Here is a 21649-nt window from a genome sequence, read left to right as displayed (position 1 = left end):
ACAGGACAGAGTGGAGTTTAGGGCTGTTGTACATAGGGTTGCTATGAGTCGCAGGCGACTCGACGGCACATAACAACAACAACAACAACAATGTGCAGTCGAGTCTCTTGCGACTCATAGTGATCCTGTGTACAGTAGCCCTGAAACCTGCTCTATCCTGTGCCAACTTTACTGTCTTTCACTCATATGCTTATTGATACATTTCAGACTGCAGAAGTCAGTTGTTGTTGTTACATACTGTCTCATCGTAGATGACACATAGCGACCCTATGAACGAAGACCTGAGCACTTGTATAACTTTCATCATTTCTTCAAATTCATAGTTTCTGAAGGCAATCTGTTTTGGAAATGGATGCCACTCCTGCTTCCAAACTTGTTTTAATAGTGGAGCTCCACCAAATACTATCCACCATGCGTAACTATTATCACATTTGACACATCAGTATCACATTGTTTAGTATCACAGCAACTATGAGTTACCTCTGTACAGAAAATGGACAGACCAGTGCCATACCACTTAGAAGAATGTTTGACCAAAACCAATTAAAACCAGGCATGAGTGCCACAGATTAAAATCACCTACTTTTCAGTAGACAACCTTAATTTTGTCATTTTAGGTTCTAGTGTTTGGTGTATTTATTGGAATAATAGTTGTATTAACAGATCTTCCTTATACACATATGGATATTAACCTATCACTGACAGGATTGTTCTTTTAGATCTTGAAATGTTTTTTTTTTTTTAAATAATGAATGCAATACCATTTCTCTTCAATTTATCATTCCTATCAGAGTAGACCTTATGACTCTCTGATTCAAATCACCAATCCCAGGCCATCTCAGCTCATTAATGCCTAGGATGTCCATCTTTATACATTCTGTTTCACTTTTTAAATATTATTTTTATTTTAGTTTGGCTTGCATACATCCCATTTCAATATTTTACAACTTCCACTTTTTTCTAGATTTATGTTGTATATATTCCATGTTCCAGTTATTGATGAGTGTTTATAGTTGCTTTTCCTCAATTAGTCTTGCCATATCAGCAAATTAAGGTCCTTCACTGGGTAGAAGTTTTATTTCAACAGCATTATTATGGTATGTTCTGCTTTGAGGAGGAAACTCTTCCCCAGTTGAACTTTTGGTGCCTTCCACCTTGAGTGGCTCATTTCTGGCACTATATTGAACAACATTCTGCTGCTGTTCACATTGTAGCAGTAGCCAGGAAATCAAAAGACATGTTTCATTGGGGAAATCTGCTGCCAAGGACCTCTTAAAAGTGTTAAAGAACAAGATGTCAAGCAAAGCCTTTGAATTGTGTTGTTGGTGAAGAGTCTTGAATATTTTGTGGACTGTCAAAAGAACAAACAAATTTATCTTGGAGGTAATGCAACCAGGGTGCTCCTTGGAGACAAGGACGGTGAAACTTGATCTTACATGTTTTGAGCATGTTGTCAAGAGACATCAGCCCTTGGAAAAAGACACCACTGTTGGAAAAGTAGAGGATAGCACTTTAGTGAGATGAATTGATGCAGTGACTGAATAGTGAGTTTGAGCATGATGACAAAGATTGTAAGGATGACTCAGCATTGGAGAAGTTGTAATCTGTTCAGAGAATCACGATGAGTTGTAGTCAACTAAGTGGCAGCTACCAGTTGTGAGGTATAAACTTTCTGGTGACCTGGGTGATCTTCATACAAGTGAGCATTTTTTCTTAAGTCTCAGTAGCCTTGCTTTTTACTTTTTCCTGAAAAAATACGATAATTCCTGCAAGAGCAACAGTAATTATTCTTCCCTGTGCCTGTCTTAATTAATTATTTGGAGTACTGTATGATTTCCTCAACTTAACCTCACCAGAAGCTTACAGAATAGGAAAAAGAAAAATCTAAAACACCTGAATATTAACTGAGGTAGGGCATTGTATTGTTAAAGAAGCCAAAACAGAAACCAAAATAATGATCTTTTCAGGTTCAGGAACCATGGTCACACATCGTACATTTTACAGCATTTGCTGTGTCAGTTAAGATACATGAAACAGCTCATTTCTGTTCATTTTTTTAAAAAGTAGTATGTGTATATATATACATATGTGAGTTGTCTTTTAAAAGAATTTCTTTACATAAACCTGTAGACTGTGATCCTATACTTTTATATCGTTGATATACTTCTCTGACTATAAACACTTAAATTTCAGTTTTATTGTTAACCTTTATTTAAGGTGTTCCCATTGCTGGTAATGTGCTTACCCTTTTGTCAGCTGTTTCTAACCCAGGTGTCCCTAACCTCTTCCCCTCCCCTGGTTTAGCTAAGGACCCCTCTGTTGTTGGTGCTATGTCAGTTCATCATATTGAGAGTCTTTCTTTCATTACCCTTCTATTTGCCCAAGCATAATGTCCTTTTCTAAGGCCTGGCCCCTTCTGATAACATGCCCAGAGTATGTGAAACAAAATTTTAACTGTTCTTGGTGCGAAGTACCTTAGCAGCCCTTCTTCCAAAATTAATTTCCTTGTTCTCGATAAATGTCTGTTTCTCATAAAAAGGCCTTTTTCAAACTATTCTATATTTCTGTTGCTTGGTACCAAAGAAAATTCTAGGACCCGGAACATGTGTTTCTATTCAGCCTAAGTAGGGATTTGATTGTTTAGAAAATTATCTAGTAAAACATGTTATAAAATTCCTTTTTATTACCAACCCCATAATTTCATGAGCATGAATATGTCAGTTTAAATATCCTGTTCCGTTGTTAAACTGATTGTTAGATTACTGAATTTACACTTTTACCCCAACTGCTTTCATGGAGCTGCTGGGGTTGATGAAAGAACCCAGAAAGACTTGGTGAAGATCTAAGTGCTCCTTTCTTTTTAAGAATTCTGGGTTAAAAGTTTTGTCAGAAAACAAAGGGGTTTTGGATATTTTTAATTAAAGAAAGCATAATAAGACTACCATGTATCAAGTGCTATCTTTGACAGAGTCATGATGCTGTCATTAATCACAAATCTGCAGAAGTTGGTGTTTTTATTCCTGCTTTATATATATTAGGACACTAAGGCTCAGATGTAGTGACAAGCAATGAGTTCAAGGGTGTCGGAGATAATGAGGATGGCACAGAATAGGACCAGCTTCAGATCTGCTGTTCATAGGGCTGCTGTGAGTCGTACCGTACTCGCAGGCATCTGAAGACAGCAACAACAAGGCTCGGAGGGGTGGAGTAACTTGTCCAGGATATTACTGCTTTTGCTTTGTGTGGGTGTTGTTTGCATATTTATTTTTTTGCAGGAGCTGTTACTCCTAAAGGACTTTTTAAGTATTGAAATTAAAAACATGAGAAAAAAATAAAAGCTGTATCAAGCTCACAGGTACTCTATTGATGGTGGAAACCCAGTCAGTACCTTGTTGTAAGCTGTAGTTGAGTTGATTCCTAGTTTATAACAACTTCATGTAAAAAAGGAACCATGCGGACTTTTGTGATCCATCAGATTTTCCTTAGCTGAGGTTTAGATGTATGTCATCAGTCTTGTCTTCCTAGTCTGTTTTAGCCACTAAAACCTGTTCAGCCTCAAGCAACATGCAGCCCTCCACTGGGAGCTGCACAGGAGGTGGACCAGCTGGGAAGTGGACAGCTGGGAAGACAAAGACTACTTGGAACCGTCAGTGCTTCAATCTGAGACCTAAGAGTCCTAACAATTAAGACTCCAGTGACTGAATTCCCCACAAGTAACATTTTGAAGGCATAGTACAATCTACCTCTTAAACCAGTTGATGCTTGAGTTACTTTAGGCTAGGAGCTTTATTTTGTCTTTGGCTGGGATTTAATAATGGATCTCTTGAGAAATTGGGCTTAAAGGAAAGATTTGGATGGGCCATGTGAAGGTACAAAGAATGTAAATTTTCAAGTGCGTCTCTCTCTTTTTTTAATTTTATACTGGTTTATTTACAAAGTTCAAAGATTGTTTTTCACATCAAGCCTTTGCTGTTTTTCTTTCACCCATCAAATTGTGCGACCCTATAATTACCCCACCCCCCAGCCGTTCCTCACCCCTCTGCTTCCACCCTATGCCCACTTGGATCCCCATATTTGTTCTACAATAATGGTCTTCTACAGTATTTGTTCTTAAGGGATTGAGTTAGTTCATTCAGCATAATGCTCTCCAGTCCTTCCCAAGTTAGGCAGTGATTTACAAACTCATTGTTCCTGTGTACTGTGTAGTATTCCATCATGTGAATGTACTATACTTTCTCCATCCATTCAGTTGTGATTGGACAGGCTGTTTCCAGGTTCTTGTGATGGTGAATAACGCTGCTATGAATACTGATGTACAAGTGAATGTGTCTTATGATGGGATTATAGCAAAGTCCCACTGGGAAATGAGCTATCCCAATAGTTCTCCACCCTGGCTCCATATCAGAATAACCCGGGGAGCTTTCAAAAGCACAATGCCTGTGTCTTAACCCTGGAGACTGTTACTTATGGAGATTAGTGTGAGCCTAGGCATCTGAAGACTTAAAAAGTTGCTTAAGTAAGGATGATACACAGCCAAGATTGGGGATAAATGAGCTAGCCAGGGATTTATAAGCTACAACCCATAGTGCCTGCCTATGTTTGTGTGGCGCAGGAGTCAAGAATGGTTCTTATAGTGTCAAATGACTGAACTAAAAGCGAAAGAAAAATACTTTATGACACAGTAAAATGATATGAAATTCACACTTCAGTGTCCATGATTAAACTGCTCTTGGAACAAAGTCATGCTCACTTGTTTATGTAGTGTCTGTGACTGTACTGAATAGTGGCAGTGGAGATGTTGTAATTGTGTGGCTGCAAAGTCTAAACAACTTACTGTGTGACTTCTTACCGATCTGTACATTAAACCAAAAAAGCCCTCCGCCTTTGGGTCTGTTCCAGCACATGGTAATTTGCCATCATGTGTCTGGGGCTGCAAATTTTAAAGGATGTGATTGTCCATAATTTTCCGCTGATGGGCCATTTGAACCGCCAGCCTTTTGTTTAGCAGCCCAAAACACGAGGCTCAAATTTAGACTTGTTTCGTTCACATCAAAACCAAGCTTGCCCTGCAGTGGGTTTTCAGAGGCTCTGAGTTGCTTGGGAGGAGATTACCCCTCTTTTCCTCTGAGTGGCTTGTGGATTTGAATCACCAGGGAGCCTCTGCTTTTAGCTTGCCCCCCAAATCCCTACCCATTAGGCCTCCAGAGTGCCCCATACATAGCTCTTGTTGATAACTGTTGTTAACAATATGTATTCTTAAGTTTCTGTTTGCCTGTGTTATGTTTTCCCCCAGACGAATGAAGCTGGTAAATCTGTAGCAGGTTTGTTTTTATCAAATAAGATTGAACTGTGTACTTTCCCCTCTTAAAATACACACGTAGAAAGACAAAGAATAAGATGACTCAGATTTAAAGCAATATTTTACTGAAGACTTCTTAAATCCTGCCCAATACCTGTTTTCTATCCCATCCTCACTCCCCTCAGGCCTGTTTGCCTTCCTCCCTTTACACAGTTCCATGTTTTTAGTTCATGCCAGCTGGATGCCCAAGAGCATTTCCTGACATTGGCTTAATGTTGGAAAAAGAAAACAGGATTATAGGAATGATCTTAGTATAAAAAGTAATTGAGAAAGATTAGTAAAAAGATACTGATTGTAATCATCTTGCTCTGTTTCTTTTAACCTGGCATTTCACTCACCTGAATTCAGAAAATAAAGCAGTAGAGTTAGGAAAATTAACAGACAGTAGAAAACAATTGGGAAGGAGAAAGTCAGGCCAACAGATTGTTTTCTAGGGAGAAGTAGCTCCCATTTCCTTCCAAACCAGCTTGTCCTGTTCAGAACGAGATATAACCTTATGCTTAGGCATAACACTTCAGCTCTTTGTTTATTTTGTACTAACTGGATGTATCTTTATAAGCATATGCTGATTTGAATCATAGATTGAAAAAATACTAAACCCGTTCCAGTTGAACTCATAGGGAGAAAAGTGTTTGATTTCCATGTCATTTATTATTTATCAGTGAATGATAGTTTCCAGCGACCTTGAGAATCTCCTTGTGACACTGCGTGGTGTCTTGGATATTGCAGGAGGCCTCCTTCATGTCCACATGTTCTCGTCTTGATCCTGTCCTTCCCCCTTGATGGTGCAGTGGCTGCGTCCCAGGCATATTTACCTTATAGCCACCTGGAACCAGGCCAGTAATGTCATTACAGATGGCAGTGTGCCTAGAGTATCTTAAAAAAAAAAAGAAACATCATTTCTGCTGCTAATTAAGTTTCAGGATGGGTGATACTGGCTTTTATATTAACAAACCTTGTGAAAAGGCAGAAGGCAGTTCTGGTAGAAGCAAAGTTCTTATTCCTGAGAATGCATAGTTAAATTTAATTGTCCTTTAGCTTCTCTGCGCCTAAGTGAGGAGCATTGTCTGTTGGAGGATGGATGATTGTGAGTAGGGAAAAAATCCCAATAAGTAAGATTTGTCTGTTTTCTATTTCGTACCAGGGCCTTGATTTCTTTTCTTTTGGTTTTCAGGGTTCTGTACATTGGCTTGGCCTGCAATACAGCTCGCTATATTTATATTTCTTACCTGGAAAATGCCTGGACTGTTCTCCCCATGGAAGTTCTTCAAGGTAAGTTAACAAGTGGGATTAGAGTCATTTCTCTAACTGAGCTATGCCTATGTCCTTCTGTATCTCATTTTACAGAGGAAGGGTGTGTGTGTCTGCTCTTTTATATGATTTTGAAGTGGTTGTTAAGGAAGAGGTGATGTCAGGGGACTGGTTCCTGAGTTACCCTGTTCTCTGTGTATGTAGAGATAAACAGAGAGATGTGCCCACACCCTTTTGATTACACAAAGAAAGAGGAAACAGTCCTTAGACATACAGACTCAAGGTGGTTTTTATATAGAAAAGGCTTAATCGTTTAAAAGTTTTGGTGTTTTTTGTAGCTTGACTATACTCTTGGGGGGGGGAAATTTTTTCATAATTATTTTGTGCTTTCAATTATTTTTATCACATTTGGTTGTTTATAGCTAAAGCTTTATCATCTCACTCTTGTTTTCCTGTTACTTTTTAAAAATCATTGCTGAAATCTCTTGTTCTGGCATTTTCTCTTATCTTTTTTAAAAGTTTCCCTTCAAAAGAATTTTGAAATTATTTCTAGGCAATTTTTGCCATGTAGCTTAAGAGCACTGACAACCTGGCTCATGATTAGGGTAACTTCTAGAACCCAGAGTAGGGAGCTCTGGTGGCTTACTGGAAAGGAACTGTGCTGCCAACACAAAGGTACAAGGTTCAAACCCACCAGTTGCTTTGTGGGAGAAAGATGGAAAGTCTCCCGTGTGGGTCACTCCCTCTGAAAACCCACTGGAAGGTGAGCTAAAAGTCACTTCTGAGCTGATGGTACATAACAATAGTTACTTCTGAGATGATGGTACATAACAATAGATGCCAGATTAGATTCCAGAAGGAAGTCTGTTAGCAACTAAAAAAATTTGAGGTTGGTATTATAATTAAAACTTCAGTATAAGATGACTGGAGTTAAGTATCATCATTGACAGCTTAGATACTTAAATCATCAATGAGCCTGTGATTAGTGACAATTTCATTAGTTTTATAGATGATCATCATTATTATCCCTGACACTTAAACAGTAAATGTAACAAAACATGTTGTGCTGAAATTTAGATGAAACTTTCACATAACACATCAAAGCAAAACATTTCAAAATTCAAGCTTTTATGTTTCCATTGTGACAGTAAACCCTAAATGAAAAGAATTTATACACTTATTAACATTAAATTCACATGAGTGTATATATGTGCACACACACACACACACACACTACATCATTACTGATGCTAATGTATATTTATAAAAAAGGGAGTACTAGTGGGTTTAATAGTAAGAAACTACACTGCACCCCAGCAATCCCATAGGTATGTGTTTAAATTCAGAGCTGCATTCTCATCCCAAAGGCACATGATTCAAATCCCTTGCTACTCTATGGGAGAAAGATGGGCAGTTTCCCTTTGTATGATTTCCTGCCTCAGAAAACCCACTGAAGGGTTGGCCATGGGTTGGTTCTGACTTGGTGGGACATAGCAACAATACGAGTATATGTGTGTGTGTGTATATATTTATATTTGTATTTATATTTACTATTATATCTAATATTTAATAAATATTAGATATTATATGATGCCCTAGTAGTAAGGAATGTTCTATAATCCTGAAGGCACATGGTTCAAATCCACTAGCTGCTTGTGGAAGGATGGGACATCTTCCCCTGTGCAATTAATTGCATCATTGAGGAATATAACCTTGTTTCCAAATAGAAAATAAAATTTGGCTTTGTTGTTGTTGTTATGTGCCATCAAGTCCCTTTTGACTCCTAGTGACCCTGTGTACAATAGCTCCGAACCCTGCTCTATTATGTGCCAATCTCATTGTCTCTGACATAGCTACTGCCATTACCCCAGTCACTGAATCAATCCACCTCAGAGTGGGTCTTACCCTCCTATGCTGTCCCTCCACCCTCCCAAGCATGATATTTCTCTCCAGGGACTGGTCCCTCCTTGTAAAATGCCCAGAGTATGTCAGATAGAGCTTCAGAATTCTTCCTTCCAAGGAGCAGCCTGGTTTTACCCTCTCTAGGATGAACTTGTTTGTTCTCCCAGCAGTCCATGGTATATTCAGTACTCTTTTCCAGCACCCCAATTAATGTTTGCTAAGAATTAGATTTCTAGAGAATCTTAAGGTGGGGTTAAGCATTGTATCATTTAAGGAGCTATGGTAGCCTAGTGGCAAGAAGCTGTACTACAATCATAAAGGCACATGGTTCAAGGCCACCAGCTGCTTCACGGCAGAAGGATGGGCAGTCTTCTCCCATGTGATTAACTGCCTCTGAAAACCCACAGGAGGGTCAGCTATGGGTCAGTTCTGATTCTACGGTACACAACAACAACAAGAAGCACAAATATCATCATAGACGTAGAAAAGATTCTCTAATGATTTCATCTTCCTTGGATCCACAATCACCATCTTTGGTACCAGCAGTCAAGAAATCAAGAGATATATTTCATGGGAAAAGTCTACTGTCAAGGACCTCTCCAAAGTACCAAGGAACAATAATGACAGTTTAAGATGTACCTGATTCGGCAAATCCATGGTCTTTTCAATCATTTGCTGTGCATCTGAGAGCTGGATAGATGACAGAAGGATGAGAAAAAGAAGAATCAATGGAGTTGAGTTGTGTTGTTGGAGAAGAGTATTTCAATATCCCATGGTCTGACAAAAGAACACACAAATCTGTGTTGGAGAAAATGCACCCAGAGAACTCTTTGGAGTCTAGGATGGCGAGGCTTTGTTATCACATCCTTTCATACTTTGGGCATATTGTTGCTGTCAGGTCCTGTCAAGTCAAGTATGACTCATAGCCACCCTGTGAACAGCAGATCTGAGCCCTGTCCTGTCCTCTGCTGTCCTCACAATCTCTGACACACTTGTGCCCCTTGCTGTAGTTACTGTGTCAGTCCACCTGGTTGAGGGTCTTCCTCTCTTTTGCTGTTCCTCTACCTTCCCAAGCATGGTATCCCTCTCCAATGAACAGCAGCATGCTCAAAGTGTGTTAGACACAGTTTTATCATCTTTGCTCCAAGGAGCACTTGGAGTACTTTCTTCAAGACATATCTGTTCTTTCTTTTAGCAGTCCATGAGTTCAGAGCCATCAATTCTTTGGTCATCCTTATTTACTGCCCTCCTCTCAGCATCATAGCAAGGGATTTAAAAAAAAATGGCTTGATTTCTCTGCTTTCAGCCAGGATTCATCTGACATCAGCAATGACATCATAGTGCCATGGCCTATTCTAAATTCAGCTTGAACTTCTAGCAGTTCTCTGTGTACTGTTGTAGTAGTTTTTGAGTCATCGTCAGTAGTATTTTGTTTGCATGTGATACTAATGATATTGTTATATAATTTCTTTATTCTTTTGAATCACCTTTCTTATAAATGGGAACAAATATGGGTCGTCTCTTCTAGTCACTTGCCAGTCAGCTGTCTGTCCTCCAAATTTTCTGGCGTAGACTAGTGAGTACATCCAGGGCTGCAATTATCATTTGAAACATGTCAGTTAGTTGTGGGACCTCATATATTGCCAATGCCTCCCTTGCAGCTTGAATTTCTTCCTTCCTTCCTTTCCCTTGGCTATTGATCATATGGTACTTCCTGATATATTTCAATGCCAATCAGTTCTTTGTGGTACAGTGATTCTGTGTATTCCCTCCATAATCATTTGATGCTTCCTAGATAATTCAAGATTTTGCCTATAGCATCTCTAATTATTGGAACTAGAGACTTGAATTTATTTTTCAGTTCATGCAGCTTGGGAAATGCTGAGCTAGATGCTCCTTTTTTATTCTCCAATTCTAGTCCTCTGCACATCTTATTATACTACTTTGCTTTGTCTTCTTGAGTTGCCCTTTTAAATCTTCTGTTCAGCTCTTTTACTGCAACACATCTCCCCTTTGTTTTGTCTTCTCAATGCTATAGCACAAGTTTTTTGGCATCTTCTGACATCAGTTATGGATGATAATCCTTGGTGTTATCCCACATCTCACTGGTCTTTGATCATTGGTGCTCAGTGCTTCAAACCTATTCTTAAGCTGATTTTGAAATTGAGGTGGGATAGACTTAAGATCATATTTTGGTTCTCATAGACTTGTTTTAATTTCTTCAGCCGCAACTTGAACTTGTACATGAGTGAATGATGTTTTGTTCCACAGTCAGCACCTGGTCTTATTTTGACTGCTGATTTTGAGCTTCTCCAACAGTTTCTTCCACAGATACAGTCAGTCTGATTCCTATGCAGTCCGTCTGGTGATGTCTATGTGTAAAGTTGCTATTCGTGATTTTTTTAAATTGTATTTGCAATTAATACTCCATTGAACATAAAAAACTTGACCTGTCTGTGGGCATGTTGTTGGGAGGGGCTATTTCTTGGAAAGGAACATCATGCTTGGAAAGATGGAGGATTAGTGAAGGAGAGGAAGAGTGTCAGTGAGATGTATTGACAGAGTGACCTCAGCAGTGGGCCCAGGTTGTCAGAGATGATGACGATAGCACAGGATAGGACAAGTTTCACATCTGTTATTCATAGGGTCATATGAGTTGTATTTGACTCAGTGGAACCAAACAACAAGAAGCACTAAATGATTACATTTTAATTACAGTGCTGGCAAAGAATGTTGGATATACAGTGGCTTTCCAGAACAACAGATCTGTCTTGGGAGTTGTTATTGTTGTTAGGTGCCATCGAGTCATGTATGACTCATAGTGACCCTGTGAACAACAGATCTAACCATTGTTCTATCCTGTGCCATCTTCGCAATCTCTGACACACAAAAGCCCATTGCTGCTGTCACTTCATCAATCCACTTGAGTGAGAGTCTTCCTCTCCTTTGTCATCCTTCCATCTTTCCAAAGCATGATATCCCTCTCCAAGGAATAGCCTTTCTTAGCAATAGAGATGGAATGCTTCTAAAAGCATTTGGACACATTATTGGGAGAAAGTGAGCACTGAAGAAGGACATCGTTTGAAAAAGTAGAATTGTTGTTGTGTACCATTGAGTCAGAACCAACGCATAGCTGACCTTCCAGCAGGTTTGCAGAGGCAGGAAATCTCAACAGGAGGAGATTGCCCATCTTGTCTCCATAGAGCAGCTGGTGTATATGAACCATCCGGCTTTGTGTTAATAGTGCAAGTTTTTACCAACTGGGCCACCAGACTCCCTTTAATTTATACTTGTTTAATATACTTTTATATGTTCAAGCTGCACTGAAGACATTGGCAAAACATAAGGCCCCAGGAATCAATGGGATATCATTTGGCATTTTTCAACCAACTGATGCTGTCTAGAACGTGCTCATCAGTCCATACCAAGGAAATTTGGAGGACAGTTGCTTGGCCAGCTGATTGGAAGATATCCATATTCGTTCCCATTTGAAGAAAGGTGATCCAACAGAATGTGGAAACTATCAAACAATATCAATAATAATCACATGCAAGAAAAATACTCTTGAAGAGCATTAAAAAACCTACTGGAACAGTATATACAGAACTGCCAGAAGTTTAAGCTCAGTTTAGAAGAGGTCAGATGGAATCTGTCTGAACACAGAGAATAATAAAAGAATATCTGTTTGTGCTTTATTGACCTGGCAAATGCATTTAACTATGTGTGTCAACAAATTGTGGCTAACATTGAGAAGAATGGGAGACTTAATTGTGCTCATGAGAAACCTAGACCTAGACCAAGAGGCTGTTGTGCCAACAGAGCAAGGGAACACTGGATGGTTTGAAATTAGGAAAAGTGTATGTCAGTGTTGTATCCTCTCTGCATACCTGTTCAATGTGTATGCTGAGGAAATGATTTGAGAAGCTGGACTCTTTGAAGAAGAATGTGGCATCAGGATTGGAGAGAGACTCGTCAAAAACCTACAGTATACAGATGACATAACTTTGCTTGCTGAAAGTAAGGAGGACGTGAAGAACTTGCTGCAGAAGATCAAAGACTACAGTCTTCAATACTTCTCAATGTCAAGAAAGCAAAAGTTCTTACCACTGAACCTGTAGACAGCATCGTGATAGATGGAGAACAGATTGAAATTATCAATTACTTCATAATGCTTGGGTCCACAATTGACACCCTTGGTATCAGCAGTCAGGAAATCAGGAGACATATTGCACTGGGAGAGTCTGCATTCAGGGACCTCTCCAAATTATTGAAGAACAATGATACCAGTTTGAAGACTATGGTTCACTTAGGATATTTTCAGTCACTTGCTATGCATCTGAAAGCTCGACAGTGAATAAGGATAGCTGAACAATTAATAAGGATGACAGAAGAATTTGTATCTTTGTTAAAATAACAAACAGATTGGTCTTGGAGAAGGAGCAGCCAGAGTACTCCTTGGAGGCAAAGATGGTGAAGCTTATCTCACATACTTTGTGCATATTGCTAGGAGAGGCTGTTCATTGGAGAGGGAATCACGCTTGGAAAGTTAGAGGGTCAGTGAAAAAGAGGAAGACCCTCCATCACATGGGTTGACACAGTGACAGTAGCAGTGGGCTCAAGCATGTCAGAGATGATGACGATGGCACAGGATGGGACAAGGTTCAGATCTGTTCTTCATAGGATTGCTGTGACTCGTACTTGACTCAGTAGCACCTGACAACAACAACATTTTTGATACTTTTTGTTTTTCTAAAAAATTTATTATTAATTTCAATGAAAATTTACAGAGACTTTGGATTTCCATTCACTCATTGTTGCACTTTTCTCCCCTCCCAACCCTCCCCCCTACTATACTCCCCTCTTAGAAAAGGAAAAGAAAAATTCTTTCATTGTTTTACAAACCCTCCCCCCAGGTCCACTCCACTATGCAGCCTTCGCTCTGGACTCCTGTCATGACAAAAATACCTAATCACTTATCCCTTTTAAACAGTTTTCTCCCTCATCTGTTTCACTGCAGTATACATTATTGAAACCATCTTTCTCAGTCTACCCCCCAACCCCGAGGTCAGTCCTGTTTTACAATAGTGGCACCATGCAGTATTTGTCCTTTTGTGACTGAGATATTTCACTCAGCACCCATTTTGAATAATATTGCATGAGTTCCTTGTTTTTCAATGCAGCAGGGTATTCCATTGTGTGAATATACCACAGCTTCTCTATCCATTCATTTGTTGATAAGCACTTGGGTTGTTTGCAACTCCTTGCTATTGTGAACAAAGCCGCAATAAACATGGGTGTGCATATATCTGCTTGGATGTCAGTTATGGTCTCTTTGGGGTATATTCCCAGTAGTGGAATTGGCTGGGTCAAATGGTATCTCTATTTGAAACTTTTTGAGAAAGCGCCATACCACCTTCCACAGTGGTTGCACCATTTTATACTCCCATGAACGGTGAATAAGGGTTCCAGTTTCTCCACAACCTCGCCAGCATTTGTTTGTTTGCTGTTTTGTTAAATTTTGCTATTCTGACTGGGGATAGATGATATCTCATAGTTATTTTGAACACTTTTTATACTTATAATAGAAGTATTTTATATTTGCAAATATAAAATACTTTATCCATGTTCATACTTGGGCTCTAAAGTCTGAAAAGGGAGTATGTAGACACCTAATTATTATATGGACTACTGATGACCTAGTGGCAGGAAGTGGTGCTACAATCCCAAAGGCACATGGTTTGAGTCTACCAGCTGCTCCATAGGAAAAGGATGAGCAGTCTCCTCTTGGGAGATTAACTGCCTCTGAAAACCGATCGGAGGGTCAGCTATGGGTTGGTTCTGACTCGATGGCACACAACAACAATTACTATATATGTTATATGGAATCAGTGGTCAAATGAATAAAGAATTGTGCTACCAACCCAAAGGTAGGCAGTTCTAATCCACTAGCTGCTCCCAGGGAGAAAGATAGGCACATCACAGCCTGTGTGATTTATAGTCTCTGAAAACCTGCTGGAAGGTCAGCTATAACTTGGTTTCAACTTGACAACAAGGAGTTGAGTTGACAGAGTGGCTACCTTTGTAAGGTGTAGGGAGGATGAGGATGAGGGTATTATTTAAAAATCCCCTAAGGAAATGACGTATGAACTGGTTTTCAGAGGATGAATAGTAATCGGCCAGGTGGTTTAAAGAGAGCAGGGTGGGAATTAGCCAAGTGCTACAAGCACTGTGGTCTGAGACTGCGTGGCATTTTAGCAAAATGTAAATGGTGAGTTGTAGCAACTGCTCAGAGTGTTTATCATCCTGAACTACTAATTCTCTCATACTTGTGTGTACCTCAGGGGTTTAGGGAACTGGCTGTTATTAACTCTGAACAGGAATTCTGTTCTCTGTGGAAGGCTACAATTTGTGCTTCTGTGTTTCCTTGTATTCTCCTCTATGCCAGTAGAAACCTAGATACTGAAATGAAACAGCTGAAAAGAGGATCTGTAAACACTCTGTCTCCTGCCTAACAGAGGGAGCTATGTGACCAGTTTTCACAGAGCTCTTTGTCTGGAACTGGAGAGGATGGTTTCATTCCCTGGCAGAAGTGAGTGCTGAGTATTTTGGCTGACAGACAAAACAAAATCCCTTGCATTTGTTTGATTCATGCCCACCCCACGGAAAATAGTGGCTCATCCATGTGGAATAAATCCTGTGTCACAGGGATACACTTCTGACAGAAAAGCTTTTCTTTTTTCGTTTGCCAGTCTAGATTCTTCACCCTTTTTACAAGGCTTGTCCAAGTCCCCAGGCTTATGGAGGCTCTACTTTGGATGTTGAAAATTTTTGAAAGATATGACAAAACACTGAATGATTCAATCACAGAGAAAGCCCACTATCAAGGTAAACCCCAAACCAAACCTTTTACCTCAAAAGCAGTCCTAACTCCCTGTAACCCCATGTCTGTCAAAGTAGAACTGGGACTAGGGTTGTCAGAGAGCCTGAGATTTTGCAAGTAGAGCCTTTTCTTCTGAGAATCCTCTGGGTGAATTTGAACCTCCTAGCTTCTGGGTAGCAAGCAGGCACTTTACTATCATGACAGATGTCCCTTTACTCTTTGGAATTCAAACCTATCACTGTCTAGTTGATCCTAACTTTTAATGTTCTTATTGAACAGAGTAGAACTGCCCCATAGGATTTTCAAAGTGATAAAATCTTTACCACATCTTTCTTCTGCAGATTACTTGGTGGTTTCAGGATGCTGACCTTTGCGTTCAACAGTCATACACTTAACCACTATGCCATCAGGGCTCAAGTTTTGACTATGGAATAAGGGTGGAGAGGGAGGAATGTTACCTCTCGTTATTAATTACTTTGATTCTGAATAATCAGCATTTCCACACTTTGAATCCCAAGTAGTGCCACAAAAGACAGTCTTCTTGAAAACTGAGAGAAGGCTCATCATTTCATCCTGTTACCCCTTGCCTTATTTCCCATGACTAGTACCGCCTGGAGGGCACTGAGCAGAAGGGGACAGGGAATGTGCTTTAGTCCTGGTTTCCACTCTCTACCCCCTTTGGTTGTATATATGTAGTTCTTCGTCAGCCTGTATCTATCTCTGAGGTCACATTGTTAATGATTAGATTGCATGAGGGAGAAGCGCAGTCCTTCCTCTCCGCTCCTAAGAAGAAAGTCTTGTGGGTGTGTATTTGTGATCAAGGTAAGACCACTGGGTTTTGTTAACATGACAAGGCTGTTTATTCAGTGTAACTTTCCTTGGCTTACATTCAATAGCCAATGCTCTTTTACTGCCCTATCAGTTTAGAAACTCATTCAGCTGCCCTGAGCAACAAACATGGTGTTATTTAGTGTAAGAGTAAATAGGAAGAATGTAAATATTTCCTACGTAGAAGGAGACTAAACTCTGTTTCAGAAGACAGTGGGTACTGGTGCTTACACCATTACTAGATAGAGTAGGTGGACTTCAAAATGCATAGGTATCTCCCATTAGCATTCAGATATTTATTGTTGTAATCAGGAATATAAACATTTGCTAAAAATCAAGCCCTAAGTTACAAGTTCCCTTCTAGCTGGAGTTTAGAGTTCCTGGGTGGCACAGTGGTTAATTGCTCAACTACTAGCCAAAAGCTGAAGGGTTCTAGCCCTCTGAGAGGCTCCTTCGAAGACAAGCCTGACAATATGCTTCTAAAAGGTCAGTCTTGAAAACTGCCTGGAGTGGTTCTACTCTGGGAAAACAGTATCTCTATACATTGGAATTTACTTGACATCAGCTAACAAGTGACAAGAGAATTCTAGGTTTTAGTTATGAATCCTTACAAGACTGTAATAAAAATTATTTTCTTGCTATGAAGATATAATTAAGGAGGGCCCCGATGGTAGTTTGTGCTTGCCCAGTAGCTAAACACTGTTACATCGAACACTGTTACATTGATGAGTCAAATGCGAGAATGGTTACCCATGGTGGACACTGTTTGGTGGAGCTCCCCGATTAAAACAAGCTTGGAACCAGTGGCATCTCCTTCCATAATAGCTTGCCTCTGGAAACCCTATGAACCTGGAGAAAGGATGAAAGTTATACAGGAGGTGTCTAGGACTTTTGTTCATAGGGTCGCTATGAGTTGCCTATGACTCGACAGCACTTAACAGCAACAACAACAACAACAGTAACCTAAAGGTGGTGCTTTGAATCCTTTCAGCAGATGCTGCAGAAAAGGGCTTAGCAATCTGCTTTCTGTAAAGTTAGGGCCAAGAACACCGTACGGAGCAGTTCTGCTCTGGTGCACATGGGGTTACCATGTTGTTGTTAGGTGCCTTTGAGTTGAGTACAACTCATAGTGACCTTATAAACAAAAGATCTGAGCTCTGTTCTATCCGGTGCCATCTTCACACTTCCTAATATGTTGCTTTTGCTGTTGTTTAACGTCAAGTCAGAACTGACCCTTAGCTGACCCTCTGATGGGTTTTCAGAGGCATTTAATCATATGGGAGGAGATTGCCCATCCTTCACCCGTGGAGCAGCTGGTGGATTCAAACTGCATGCCTTTGGGATTGCAGCACAACTTCTTGCCACTAGGCCATTAGTGCTCCCATTTCAGCAATCATTGATAATCCACTTGGTTGAGAGTCTTCCTCTCCTGTGTCTACCCTCTGCCTTTCCAAGCATCATGTCCCTCTGCAAGGAATAGCCTCTCCTAGTAACATGCCGGAAATATGTGAGACAGAGCTTCAAAATCCTTGCCTTCGGAGAGCAACTTAGTTTTACCCTCTCCAGGACAGACCTGTTTGTTCTGTGTTCAATACTCTTCTCCAGCACCACAACTCAAAGGCATCAAATCTTCTTCTGTCATCATTAGACATTGTCAAGCTCTCTGATGCATAGCAAGTAATTGTGAAGATCATGGCTTGGGTCAAACACACTTTAGTCTCTAGACTGACATCTTTGCTCTTTATCACTCTGGCGAGGTTCCTGACAGAACACTTTGCTAATCCAATTTGTCTTTTGATTTCCTGGCTTCTGGTTCCAAGAGTGTTTCTTGTGGACCCAAGCAAGCTGAAATTAACAATCTTAATGTCTTCTCCGTACTCCTCAATAATTTGGAGAGGTCCTAATTGCAGACTTTTCCAGTGCAATACATTTCCTGATTTTCTGACTGCTAGTACTAAGGGTGTTAATTGTGAATCCAAGTAAGATGAAGTTGTAAATTGTTTCAGTCTTTTCTCCATCTATTGTGATGTTGCCTGTTGGTATAGTGATGAGAAGCTTTGTTTTCATGAGATTGCCATGAGCCAGAAGCGAATTGATAGCAACTTTAAAAACAAACAAAAAAGATGGGAATCAAGTCAGTCTAAGAGCTACTATAACTCTCAAAAGGCCGTTCTGAGTTACTTGCATTAATGACTCCAGCACAAAGGGGTGGAAATAAGATCACTGTCAGCTCATCTACAGGCTACTATATCAGTGAGGTTAGGGCAAAGATTTCAGTGAAAGATGGCTTTTTAATGTCATGAGTAGGAAGGCTTGAGCTGACATTTAGAAAGCTCTACTCTGTTTTGTTCTTGTTTAGCATTCTTGTTCAGCTCACCAAGAACTATGTTTTCTGTGCTCTTAAATTCTGGACGAGCAAGGAGAAATTGTAAGATGATTACTGTGCAGCCTGTATTAGACAGGTGAAATTCTAGACAGATATCCAAACTGAAATTTCAAGCTGTTACTATCCAGGTTTTCTATTCTTCTGCCCGGTGTCTGACTTAACCCTCAATACCCGAGTAGCTTGCTACATGAGCACATAATCTAGACAGATGCTTTGACTTCAGCATAATGATTGGTACCTTGGCATATAAAAGTAATGTTCATGACTTTTAGAAAGTCATGTTCATGACTGTTAAGTGAATTTTTCTTAAAAATATAAGTCACAATGGAGCATTTTTATTTTTACTCACCCTATTTTATAGTCCTGAAGCCCTTATATAGAATTTTCTTAAAATTAGAAAGTACTTTACCATTTAGAGTTTATGTCAAACATCTTCTAAGAATCAAGGAGCCTTGGTGGTCTAGTGTTTTCTAAGTACTTGGCTGAATTTTTTCATTGTTAGCTAACTCTTTCCCTCCCCTATTTTCTTTGGATGTTTCCTTGGGTCATTAAATAATTTACCTATCGAATTCTTTAGTATTGCAACTCAAGGCTTAAGTTTGTCCTTCAGTTCTTTCAGCTTGAGAAATACTAAGCTTGTTCTTCTCTTTTGACTTTCTAATGTCAAGTGTTTGTACATTTTGTTATTATATTTAGCTTAGTCTTTCAGAATTCCATTTGAAATTTTCTGCTTAGTTCGCTTCTGAGTTCATTCTTTATTCCCTTTTTTTATGTTTATCAACATTCAAGAGCAAAATTCGGATATCCATTTTAATCTTTCACTTTCTGTCTTTTTGATAACTTTTTGCTTTCCTTGTGTGTGATGTTACTGCACAACTTGTCTGATCTTTGGTCGTTGGTATTTAGTGCATAAAATTTATTCTTGAAATTATATATTCAAGATCATGTGTTGACTTTCAAGGAATTTCTTGTATTTTTTTTTCTTTTTTTGAGCTTTAGTTTAAAGTTAACTATGAACAACTGATGGTCCAGTTCTTGGTCTTGTTCTGACAGATGATGCCAAGCTTCTCTACTGCCTCTTTGCACAGGTGCAATAGATTTTATTCCAGTGTATTCCATGTTCTTTAAATGTTTATGTGCAATGAATACATCATTGGTAGCACAAAATTCTATAACATGATCTAGCCTCATTTCTATCATCACAGCCCTATATTCTGACTTCCAGCTTTTGCATTCCAGTTACCAATTGTTACTAATAAATCTTGATTTCATGTTTGGTTAATTTCAGACAGCATAAGTTTATAGATATTATAAATTTCATCATCTTAAACTTTGGTGTTGGTGTGTAAATTTTCATAATAGGTCTTTCTTGCATGTGTATAGATATCCTATCACTGACAGCATTGCGATTCAGCATAGATCTTAAGATGTTCTTTTTGATGATGAGGGTGACATCATTCCTCTGGAATGAACTGATACTATCCATTTTGAGTCAGATAATCATATGGCCTGCTATGCTGACAATGAAAACTTGACAGTATATATTAGATAATGGAAAAAAGTAAAATGAAGTCATATAAAGTTAGAACTAGAATAACTATAATTTGGAAGATGCTAGTCTGATAAATTAGGCTACAGTTATGCATTAAAGCTTGGCCATATGAGAAAGGAACTCCTATACATTGTTGGTAGGACTGTAAAATGATACAGCCTTTCTGGAAGGCAGTTTGGCGCAATATACCCTGAGAAAAATGAGAACTGAGGCACAGAGACTTGTACACCAGTGTTCATAGCAGCATTATTTATCATTTCAAGAACATGGAAGTAGCCCAGATGGTCCAACCACAAAAACGAATGGCTTGAGAAATTATGATACATTCACACAATGGAATACTACACAGCATGCAGGAGTAAGTATTTATTTAAATTATTACCTAGCTTGGGAGGGGCTGGAGAGCATTATGCTGAGTGAACTGATTCAGTCCCACAAAGACAAATATTGTATAAAACCATTATTGCAGAATGAGTATAAGGATCCAAGGGGAGGGGGGTGAGGATGGAAGCAGAGTGATGAGGATGTACAGCGGGAGGGGGATTAATCATGGGGTTGTACAATCTGATGGGTGGAGGGGTGAGGGAAAATGGAAGAATCTGTTCTGGAAAAAAAAGTATTAGAATTTTGTAAATTAACTAGTGTAGTAATAAAATTATAAATTTATATTTGGGAAAAAAAAAAGCTTGGCCATAAATTAGCCTGAGTACTGGTGACCAAAGCTTTGGGAAACTTGAGTAGCCAACTCACTATTCTTGAAAATACTTTGGAGGAAGTGAATTTTTTTCTGAATTTCATATAAAAACAGTTCTAATATGTGACTTCATATGGAGGAGATGATAAACTTGTAGTAAACCATGTTGCCAATTCCTGGCTTTCTGTGTAAGGCAGTTGTTAAGTGTTGTCGAGTCGTAGATGACTCATAGCAACCCTATGAACGAAAGACCTGAACACTTGTCCAACTTTTGTCCTTTCTCTACGTTCATAGAGTTTCCGGAGGCAATCTATTTCAGAAGTGGATGCCACTCCTGCTTCCAAGCTTGTTTTAATTGGGGGGGTGCCACCAAACACACTCTGCCACAGGTAACCATTAACGCATTTGACACATCAGTGTTTACAGTGTTTAGCATGACAGCAACTACAGTAAATAGACAGACCTGGCACTATACCACTTAGAAAAATGTTTGACCAAAAAACAATTAAAACCAGGCCTGAGGGGCCACAGTTTATTTTTTTTTATTGTTATTAAATTTTATTAGTTTTAATGAACATTTACAGAGATTTTGGGTTTTCATTCATTCATTGTTGCACAGTTTTCTCCACCCTCCTCCCCCATGTCTGTTTTAATTGTCCAATTGCCACAGTGCTTGTCAAAGCCAGTTCTGAGAGACTTCATCCTAATTCATAAGGAAAAGGGGATGGCGTATTCTCTTAGCTACTTCCTGCTGAAAAGGGACGCTGTGGGTTTCAGGGTGAAGGTCTTCTCTCACT

At 39.4% G+C, this 21649-nt stretch overlaps 1 protein-coding gene across 1 annotated transcript in view; it reads left to right on the top strand.

Moving 5' to 3' along the window:
• Nucleotides 1-21649, top strand: part of MFSD6 (major facilitator superfamily domain containing 6) — a 92068-nt gene that overhangs the window by 45314 nt on the left and 25105 nt on the right. The window contains exon 2 of the mRNA XM_006878758.1: nt 6534-6631. Coding sequence (XP_006878820.1) covers nt 6534-6631 — 98 coding nt within the window. The remainder of the gene's footprint in view (nt 1-6533; nt 6632-21649) is intronic.

This window comes from Elephantulus edwardii, unplaced genomic scaffold (assembly GCF_000299155.1).
Source record: "Elephantulus edwardii isolate Elephantulus edwardi_28Jun2011 unplaced genomic scaffold, EleEdw1.0 scaffold00001, whole genome shotgun sequence".
In the NCBI taxonomy this organism is placed as follows: domain Eukaryota; kingdom Metazoa; phylum Chordata; class Mammalia; order Macroscelidea; family Macroscelididae; genus Elephantulus; species Elephantulus edwardii.
Note: the sequence above shows the minus strand (reverse complement) of the source record. Positions and strands in the feature narration are given on the sequence as shown.